The 11,093-nt window shown below is 38.3% G+C and overlaps 1 protein-coding gene and 1 pseudogene across 7 annotated transcripts in view; both read right to left on the bottom strand.

Moving 5' to 3' along the window:
* The window catches only part of LOC105979315, a 12,622-nt pseudogene extending 5,184 nt beyond the window's left edge, over window positions 1–7,438 (bottom strand).
* Window positions 1–11,093, bottom strand: part of LOC101642381 (WD repeat containing planar cell polarity effector) — a 340,297-nt gene that overhangs the window by 151,253 nt on the left and 177,951 nt on the right. For all 7 annotated transcript variants that reach the window (XM_045294106.1, XM_045294103.1, XM_045294105.1 and 4 more), the window contains one exon: window positions 10,380–10,503. In XM_045294106.1, coding sequence (XP_045150041.1) covers window positions 10,380–10,503 — 124 coding nt within the window. The remainder of the gene's footprint in view (window positions 1–10,379; window positions 10,504–11,093) is intronic.

Below are 11,093 nucleotides of genomic sequence, written 5' to 3'. Positions count from 1 at the left end.
CACAGCAGAACAACAAGGGGAGCAAAACAATGAAATATGCAAGGAATCCCCAAAATAGACCTTGGAATCAGTGGGCAGGGCGTGGCACTTCACTATACCAGATTGGAAAACATTCAGAAGGATCAGCAGACAGACCTGGAACTATTTATAGGGTTGGGTTTTGTGTGTGTGTGTTGTTTTCCCTGTCTCTTTTTTATTTCTTTTTCTCACGACTATCCATCTAAGATAGGTAGGATAACCAAGCATGAGGCTAAAACAGCAGGGCTGTCAGCTCTGTGGGGAGGTGGGAGAGGAGGAGTGGGAGAAAGGGAGGAGGTAGCCAACAAACCCAGGGACAAGGAACAATAAGAGATCTAAACTTGATGGCAAGGAGGGCTTGGGGTGCCTGCTGGGGTTGGATCAAGTGCAACATAGCAGAGAGAAAGTACTGAGAGTTGAATGTAGGTCAGACATGATAGTGGGACAGGTGGAAAGTAAAAAGAAATAGAGAAAGGAACTAGGAGGCAAAAGACATTTATAGAGGCATAAATTTAGGCTTTGTATATGTAAATATATGAACATAAAATGATAGGAATATAAGTCTATGTACATATATTTAAATGTTAAGCAGTAAGATAGCAGATGGGCATTGGGTCTCTACTCAAGTACTCCCTCAATGCAAGAACACTTTATTCTAATAACCTGACATCTGTGACACTCACCTTCCTGACATGATCGCTTAAGACAAAATGGGTGCATAAGCAAATGTGGTGAAGAAAGTTGATGGTGCCTTGCTATTAAAAGATACAGCATCTGGGATCTTAATGGCTTGAAGCTAAACAAGCTGCCATCTAGGAGGGAAGCAACAAAGCCCATATGGAAGAACCACACCAGCCTGTGTGATCCTGAGGTATCGATGCTATAAGGATCAGGCATCAGAAGACCCCAAACAAACAAATATATCGATACAAATGATGGAGGTAGGAGTGGAGACCCCAAACCCATCTGTGGATAGTTGGACATTCCCTCACAGAAGCGTCACAAGGAAAGAATGAGACAGCCAGGGTGCAGGACAGCACTGATGGAACACACAATATTCCTCTAGTTCTTTAATGCTTCCTTCCCCCCACTATCAAGGTAGAACCCCAGTTCTACTGTACAAATCCGGCTAGAGTGGAGCATGTACACTGGTACAGATATGAGCTCACGACACATGGAATCCAGGACAAATAAACCCCTAAACAGCAGTGGGAGTGGCGATACTGTATTGTTGGGGGAAGGCACGGAGGAGAAGGGGGAGAAATGGGGAACCGACTACAATGACATACAGCTACCCCTCCCCCTCCCCCTCCCCGGGGGGATGAACAGTAACACGAACAAAAGGAGGGCAGCAGGTAGTGTAAAATATGAAAATAATAGTAATTTATAATTTATCAGGGGCCCATGAGGGTGGGAGAGTGGGGGAGGGAGGGAAAAAAAGAGCTGATAATATTTTGAAATTCATGATGGCAACTATGTATAAATGTACTTGATATAATTGATGTTTGGATTGTTATAAGAGCTGTAAGAGCCCCCAATAAAATGATTATAAAATAAAACAAAAGAACTTGAGCTTTGAAGGGAGAAAAAGCAAAACTGGAAAACTTGTATTGAGAAAATATAATTTTAAATAGTGTTTTCTATAATATACAAGTACATAGGAAAAATCTAATAAAATATTTATTTAAATTTAAATAAAAAGATATAATTGTGACTAAGAAAATAAAAAGATTAAGGTAGTCAAAAGGCCAGTAAAGACTAATTCAGAGACCCAATGCAGTGCCATTTACAATTCCAACGAGATTTTTATGATATATGACAAGGTTATTCTAAAAATTCTATGAAAGAGCAAAGGTTTAAAAATAGTTGAGACTGCTGAGAAGAAAAACCAAGCAAAAGAATGTGCTTAGTAAGTATAGCTTTATATTTTAGAGCCTCAGTTATGATCACAGTATGGTACCCATGCAGTAATAGATAAGTAGACTAGCAGATGAGAATAATGAGCTCTAACCAGGCCCTGCTCATATAGATAGTGAAATCTATATGCGAAGGAGCTGTCTTTGCAAATGAATGAGGTTTAGTCTGGGACAGCTTGTTATTCACATGGGAAAACAAGTGAAAAACATATCCTCACTTCACCCCTTAAACAAAAATGATGTATGGAAAAGTTAATTACTCAAGTATGTGTATTTTCACACAAAAAAGCAAAAAATGAAATAAAATCACATTTCCTAAATCTTGGTAAATTGGACATAAAATGAATTTAACATATTAAAACAACAAGCAAGCAAATTCACTGCCATCAAGTTGACGGTGACTCAGGGAGTGACTGTATAGCACAGGGTGAAACTGCTCCCGTGGTTTCTGAGACTGTAACTCTTTACCAGGGTTGGAAGTCCCATCTTTCTTCCATTGAGCGGCTGGTGGTTTCGAACTGCTGACTTTATGGATCACAGCCCAATGTGTAACCACTGTGCCAGCAGGCCCCCTCAATTTAACATCTAGATCTTAATATTTAGCAACCTTGTCACATTTCTTATTCATTTTCATAAATGTTTACATTTTTATGCCATCATATCTGTAAATAATAATAGTTGTATTTCAGTCCATTTGTTATGCTAATTGTTTTGCCTAGGTCCTCTAGTACAATGTTGGATAGAAATTGTGATAATTTTCATCCTCAGTTTATCTTGCTTTCCTAAAACACATCTTAATATTTTCCCCATTGGGTCTGTTGTGGTTTAGGGTATATATTTTATTTTTAAAAGATATCTTTAATCAAATTTAAGAATTCCTTTTCTCAGTCTGTAAAAGTAATTCTTTAGACTCTTAATTTTGTATTTATTTAATATAATTTTAATGTTGAAGCAACTTTAAATTCCTGCATAAAAACTAACTTAGTTGTGATATATAGGTTTTCTGTACCTTTCATAGTTTTATATAAACTGAATTGTGTATTCATATTTAAGCTGGAACTTTTGTATCCATGTTCATGTATTAGTGTAGCCTGTAATTTCCATTCTTGTACCGTTCTTATATGGTTTTAGTAGCAGCATTATACTGGTCTAACAAAATAAACAGGCTTAGTTAAACAGAAACATAGGAAGATGGAATTACCTATTTCTTGAAATTTTATAGAACTTCACTTGTTGAAAACAACTAGGGCAAAGTTCACTTTGTGGAAAAAATATTAGTGACTTAAACTCTTTAAAGACTAGTCAAGGGCTACTCAGGTCTTCCATTTCTTCTTTAGTCGGCCGTGGCTATTTTTGTTTTCCTGAGTCATTTTCTAGTTAACCTAAGTTTTCCAAGTTTGTTACCATGTAATTGTTAATAACATTTCTTTTATTTACATTTTTAAAAATCCGGTGAATCTATTAGATCCACCTCTATAATATGGAATTATTTTTCTATTTTATTCTTCATATCAATTAGTCCTCTTTGTAGTTTTGTTTTGTTATATTAATTTCTGAACTGATATTTATTATTGCTTTCCTTCTACTTTCTCTGGCTTTAATTTAACGACTTTTATAAATTTCCTGGCCTGTTCATTTTTATTCTATTTTCTAATATAAGCAGCATTTAAAACTATTTCCTAATTGTTCAGGTGCAAACTCTTGAATACATCTTTGACGTACATCTCTTTATAACACAACCTTCATCTAATCTATCAGTAAATCTTGTCAGCAAAACTTCCTAAGTAGGTCCAAAATCCAATCAATCTGTACTTATCCCTTTTGCTGCCAAATTTCTCTAAAACAGCTATAATTTTTTATCCGATTATTGCAATGGCCTCCCAACCGGTTTCCTTGCCTCTGACCTCCTCCAGCCTGTTCTCAACACACCATCCCAAGTGGTCCGTCATTCCTTTTCTCAAAATCCTCGGCTGACTTTCCCTAGTATGCAAGAAAGAAAATCCAAATCCCTTACGAATGGCAGCAAAATCCCTACATGATCTAGCCACCCGATACCTCCCTGACCCTTGTATTATTCTGGCTTTTGTTCCCTCCATTCCAGTCAAACTAGCCTCCTGGCTGGGTGTATCTCATTTCACCTTCCTAGGGAGGCCTCTCCTGCCCACCTTGCTTTAAACTGCACTTTACTCACCCCGCCACCGAATCCTCTCTAGGACCTGACCCTGCTTTGTCCTCTTTCGTGGCACACTTTCTACCTGATATACTGTATATTTTACTTACTAATTTGTGCATTGCTTTCTTTACTGTGATGCCTGTTCTATAATTCTGCACTTTGGGGGGTTGGCGGAGCGGGGGTTGGCGGTGTACTGCTTTGCCCCTTTCTATATCCTGGCTCTAACAGTGCCTGATAATGTGGAACCCAAAGTTGTAATTCATAGTTGAAGAAATCAAACTCATTATTTGAAAGTTTTAGAGGTTATAGTCTATAGAGAGCAATGTTTCCCAAAGTGGGTGGTACTGCCCCCTGGGGTGCTGGAACCTCCTGGGGAGCTGCAGCAGCAGACGCCTGCATTTAACCCTCAATTATGGGTTCTAGTGCAAGCGTTTTTCATTAACAAGGGGGTACTGAGTAGGTTTTTTGGTTTGGTTTTGTTTCTGAAAAGGGGGCGGTAGGCCAGAAACTTTGGGAACCAAGAGTAAAATATGGTCAATTAAAGAATGTTTATGACGAACATATAGTTTACAATTCCTGGATATAATTACTCTATATTTCTAATTCCTTTAGTAATATACCCTAGAAAACCTACCATGTATATTTGACTTCCTAAAATCTAGAACAAAGTTGTATGTTTATCACTTTCTTGGATAATATAAAAATATTTGAATGATTTAAGGAGACCCGGCAGGGCAGTTGTTAAGTGCTCACCTGCTAAGCTGTGAGTGAGTGGTGTAAACCCACCAGCCACTCCACGGAGTAGAGATATGTCAGTCTGCTGCCTGAGAGACTCTGAGCCTTAGAGCCCTGGGGGGTAGTTCTATTCTTTCCTGCAGCGTTACTGGGAGTGGAAATAAACTTGGCAAGAGTGGGTGGGGTATAAAACCCTAACTCTCTTCATTCCCCTTCTAATGTTTTTCTTGCTGTGGTTCATGATTTGATTTTCTCTTAATTTTTAAGTCCTTCGAATTAGATGTTATTTTTAATACTTTGTACAATCAATTCTTATCTAGATTGCAATAAGTTTGTAACTTTTGGGGGTGACTATTCTCTGTCCACAATTTCTTCTCCCATCTCAGACCTTCCTTCCTTGCAGTTTACTCAGCGAGCCTGGTGCCCTTCAAGGGTCCCAGATTCTTGTGGTGAGCTCTGATCCTTCCTCCCTCTCTGCCTGAGCCCTGGGCTTTGTTTCCCACCTCTAAGTATACAGCTTTTATAAACAAAGCACCTCTCTGCCAGGCGTCAGCAGATGACCTCAAGGCAAACTTTGAGTTTGCTTATTCTTGTGGAATCAAGCACCTTAGTCATTTCAACTTGATTGTTTCTCTTAGCTTCCTGCCAGTTCAACCATGCTTTACACAAATATTTTTAATATATTATCCAGCATTTTAGGTGCTCTTAAGGGCATTTTTCTCCCTTGCAAATTTCCTTAATTTAAAAAATATCCATTCTTTGAAATACTTTCATTTGTCTTATTGACTATAGATGGTCAATTACTAGAAAGAATCACTAAATAAGCTGTTTTGAAATCAAAGTGTTTAACAAGTCTTTTAGTTATAAAAGTGTTTTTTATGAAACAGTTTAGTTATAAAACATATATAAATATACTGCACAGCCAAGAACCACTTCCAAAACACCACCTTTTCTTCTAAAATTTAAGTATAAATATTGGCTCCAAAGTAATATATATACATCTTATCCAACATCTTAGTATAGAAATTTTAAAACCTACAACTAAGATGAAAGAACATTTGTACACCACCTGTATTCTACAATGATCATTTTATGACTGTTTTATCACATACTGATCCATCTATCCGCTCTTCCACCATTCATCAATTCACCAATCTTCTTTGTTTAATTGCAAAGGCAGGCATCCGTACAATTCCCCATAAATTCTTCAGCATAAATAGAATATTTTCTTTCTAGGCAATAAAGCTGCCTGTTCAAATTTTCTTACGATTTTATAAGCATTTAGAAAGCATGACTGTGCCACAATCACATAACAACATTTAAGTCAGAAAACAACAGTTCTATAACCAAAAGGGAAAAACAAGATTAAAATAGATTAATCATTAATATTTTACATTTATGATAGTAAAGGAAGCTTCTATATATGGCATATCCATTTTTAAAGTTTCAAATTTTATTTAATCAATATTAGGAGTTCTTATGGTCGCAGATCTTTCTTAGAAGTAAAGCCAGAATATTCCTAAGAAGCGAGGTTGGCAAGACTTCATTTTATGTCCTGTGGACCTGTCAGGAGAGACCAGTCCCTGCAAAAGGACATCATGCTTGGTCAAGTGGAGTGACAGAAAAAAAGAGGAAGACTCTCGACAAGAAAGACAGCCAGTAGTGGCTTCAACAATGGGCTCACACAGCAGAATAACTACGCGCTGCTGCCGGACCAGGCAGGGTTTTGGTCCGTTGTTCAGCGGTCCCTATGAGCTGGAACCAACCACAGTGGTGGCAATGGAGGGCGCATACTAGGCTGCTTACCACAAGGCAAACCCACCAGACATTCTCTGGGAGGACAATGTGGCTTTCTGCTCCTATAACGAGTCTGCTCAGACAACCTACATAGGGTCACTTTAATTGACTCATAGTTATAGGGGTGATTATAGTTTCTATATGTCTATAATAAAGCACTCAAAAACCAAACAAACAACTAAAACTCACAGCCATCGAGTCCATGTGGACTCATATAGTGCCATCCTGTGGCTTTCCAAGACTGTGACCATTTACGGGAGCTGAAAGCCCAGACTTTCTCCGGAGGAGAGCTGGTAGTTTTGAACTGCTGACCATGAGGATCATAGTCCAATGCATACCCGCAACACTATTACTTCTTATTAATGCTTCCCTACTCAGAAGTTTTGGAGAACGATTCAATTTCATAGATTCAGACTGGTGGTGTCATGAGTTACACGTATTGGCTGGCTCGCCTCAAGGCCCTAAGCTGAAACCCTCTAATCTTCATAGGAGGAACAGCAGGCTGTCTGCGCCCATAAAGGTTCACAGCCTTGGAAGCCGTCAGCAGCAGCTCTACTCTGCCCAACAAGGTCGCTGTATGTTCACATCTACTCAGTGGCAATGGGTTTGCTTAGGGGGTTTGGAAACTTAATTTAGCAAAGCTGCCTCACCTTTTCCCCATAGAGTGGCTGGTGGATTTGAACAACTAACTTTGTGGTTTCTAGCCGGAGGCTTACCCTACTGCACCATTGGAGCTACTTAGATTATTAAGGGTATACATACTAGCAGTAACAAAGAAGTCATTTTCCAGAAGCCCCATTTTTGTCCCTGAATTTAACCTAAAGTCCATGTGAACATGTTAAAATTTTCATGACTGAAGATCTTCATCAGTCCTTTGCTTCACACGACACACACACACACACACACACACACACACACACACACACCAAGTAAATTTAAAAAAGAATCCTCTAAATTTCTAAATGGTAAAAACCAGTAAAAATAAAATTGGGATATATTTTCATTTAAAATTTTCTATACTGGTCTTACCCTTTAGAATTTATTCTACTATTTAAGGACTTTTCCAGAGTAGTAAAGAACTTGCTAGCAAAAATGCAGGGGGTAACGTAATCCTAGCACCACACAAATACACAAAGATATTTGGCCTGTTCTTTCTGAGCGGGAGGCTTTCCTGGAAGCAGGTTAAAAAAATAAAGAAGAAGAATTGGTCTAACTTAAACGGTCTTATTGAATTTTCCTTTCTCATAGTGATATGTATCAAAAAGTTCACTGCCATCAAGTCATTGCTGACTCATAGAGACCTCCAGTGGGTTTCCAAGACTGTAACTGTGCATGGAAGTAGCAAGTCCAGCCTTTCTCCCACGGAGCTGCCGATGTTTTCAAACTGCCAACCATGTGGGTCACGGTCCGACTTGTAACCACTACACCACCAGAGTGTCATTGATATGGATATGTGTACTACACACCCCGAAAAAAAGCCCACAAACAAATCCACTGCCATTTCATTGATCCTGATTTATAGCAATGCTATTGGTCAGAGCACAAGTGCTGCATGGGGCTCCCGAGCAGAGGTCTTTACAGAGGCGGCTGCTGCGTCTTGCTCGGGTGGGGCAGCTCGGGAGTAGGTTCAAATTGCTGACCTTTCGGTTAACAGTCAGGCTCCTAATCATTGTGCCACCAAGGGTCCATGCTAAGTATAGTCTATTGTTAAAAAAGAAGAAATTAAAAACTCATTATAACTGACCCAGTAGCAAAACACGCAAAAAAGAAAGCAAGAAAAAGCTAGTACACTTTGACGAAAAGTGTCCTATTACTTTTGGTTCTAACCTCAAGCAAAAAGCGGTAGTCAAAGCGGTTGCCCCCAAGGTGATAATAACTCGAAAACCGCTTCAGAGAAAGCTCAACGAACAAAAGCTTGCACGTTAGCAGAGTGTGTGGCAGTTGAAGAGGAGCGTCCAGGGGCAGCAGGAGGGTCACCAGGGATAGTTGTACAGAAACAGATCGCTCCATAAAGTGAGCGTGGCCACAGGGACAGCGGGGGCTCACCAGCCACAAGGCCCCTATGCATCTATTTCATTAGTGTTATCTTTTCAGACTCTTTTGGCAGTAGATGGATTTATTAATTTTATCTAGAAACAGAGAAGACAAAATAGTGGCAAATTGGAGCAAAGACCAAAGCTTTAAATTCTAACAAAATATGACACGAAAACACAACACTTCGGGCATCGTTTTTCATATACAGAAATCTGCCTTATTTAGGGGGATGAGACTCTTAGAATATGCTAAAAACATTCAGACACAACGTTAAGATTCAATTACTTCCAGACACTCGCGATAAATAGACACTTCTGAGCTTCTAAAAATAGGCTTCCAGAGGCTTCACTGTTATGTAGAGTTCAAAGTGCCGCTTGACAAATATAGGCAATTATAGTGATTTTTTTAAAAAGCTAATTATAGAATATAAATACCCATAAAACAAGGGCTCCACAAACCTGTACCAATCCAAAGCCCCCAACACCCCTACCCGAGTCAGTTAAGAACAGAAACTAGTCTATTCCTAAATATCTATTTATTTTATGAAACAAAAACTAAAAAAAAATCATCAAAAAAGAACAGAAGCCAAGCAAGCCTCTTAACTGCCTCAGTTTACACATTTGTCAAATGATAATAGCTCCTTAACAGGGCTGTTCTAAATAAAAAGGACAAATTTACATGAACATCTTTGAAAAAGTAAAATACTTTGTCAGATTATGTTATTAATAAAATAAAATAAAATAAATTCATTGATGTAGTACTTCTCTTTAGCTGTCTGAGGTTGAAATTTCTATTAGTTTTGTTGTAAAATTTGTAACAGACAAAACTATACAAAATGTACACATGCATTTAAAAGAAGAGCAATTTAATGGACTCTCAAGAGAGTCTGCTCATATTAAAAAATGGGGCATTACTAATACCTTTGAGGCTCCCACGTGCCTGTTCCTGTATTTTTCAACACTCACCCCCGGGTATCCTAGATTGTGCACGAATCATTTTTCCTGTTATTTATAGTATTACTACATTTGTATTCCTAAACTAACTAGCTGCCATCCATCCATCTTGTCTTCAAACTTTATAGAAACGGAGTATGCTATAGATATTTGCCCTTCAACTTATACAATATTTTTCTCAGAGTAAATTCATGATATTAGTATCTCATTCTTCTATGTTATCACTAGAGTTTAAGGAAGTTTAAGTTAAAGTTTAGAGTTAAAGAGTTTAAGTCATACTCATTTAAGGAGGAGAAAATGGGACACAGTGAAGGTAAGCAATTTGCCACGTTATATTACAGGACAATGGATCGATCTTCCCCCAGCAATTCTGAAAGTAAAGCAAGCCAATGACAATCATGTTTTTAAGCTTCATTTAAAATTACATTATTTCTCTAGTGCTAGGAGTGGATCAAGTTTATATTTGAAAATTGACTTTACATAGCTAGTCTTTTTGCTTTCATATTAAAGGGACAATTATACTCAAGTGATGATGGAAAAGCTCTGAACAATATTCAATTATATTCTTCTTTAAAAAGTTATAGAGAAAGAGAGAGAACTAATTAGATAAAGACTTTCAAGATATTGTTCTTCCCTTTAGGGGCCAGGCTATTGGAGAATGAATAACCATATTCTGGAACAATCTATTTAAAGAAGATGGCTTCTACAACAGATAATTCGCTCAACACTAATCAATCTGAAGGTAACATTCACCTGAGCAAGTGGTGGAAGAATCTCCTTGCACATTTGCTGATTGGGTCTCTATATTCCAGGATCGTTGTATCCAGGAGTGGTCTTGTTGGAGCATAGAAGGTTCCAAGGCTTGCCTCTAGCTGTGCTGTGGAATTCAAACAAAACAGCACTGAGACAAGCAGGACTCCTTCAATTACAACAGAATACTCATGTTTGCAGTCAGTCAGGTTTTTCCAACTTGGATGAAATGTGAGCTTGTTGCAGGAAAGATGAAATTAAAATATGACAGCTGGTACAAAAACAAACCTGTGTGTAAACTTTCACTTGAGGCAAAGCTGACAATGACTCTGAGCAACAAAAAGCTGTCAAAATTGAAGAAATCCATAATGAACCAACCTCTCACCACAAACGGGTAATTAAAACGGTGACTCATCCGAGAAACACAGTTTGAACTAGTATTTCCCGTAAAATCAACTCACATTGTGCTCAACATTTGCACTCTTTAGCTGGAAGAAAAAACCCAACCTTTCCTTCATGTGAATCCCAATTAGGAGAGCAGAAATGTTTTAAAAGGAAGAAAGGCAAAAGTAGCCCGATTAGAGTAGCTCTCTATTATATTATAAAATCAATAGCAGCATCCCCTTGATTTTCCCTCGGTCCCGTTTTAATCAACAGGATTCTGGTTTTGTCTCCTTGTGAGAGCGAACTAATGCCCATGGAAAGGATGGCATGCTA

The sequence above is a fragment of the Echinops telfairi genome, unplaced genomic scaffold (assembly GCF_000313985.2).
Source record: "Echinops telfairi isolate 266 unplaced genomic scaffold, ASM31398v2 ScPeMD7_2573;HRSCAF=3158, whole genome shotgun sequence".
Taxonomy (NCBI): Eukaryota; Metazoa; Chordata; class Mammalia; order Afrosoricida; family Tenrecidae; genus Echinops; species Echinops telfairi.
Note: the sequence above shows the minus strand (reverse complement) of the source record. Positions and strands in the feature narration are given on the sequence as shown.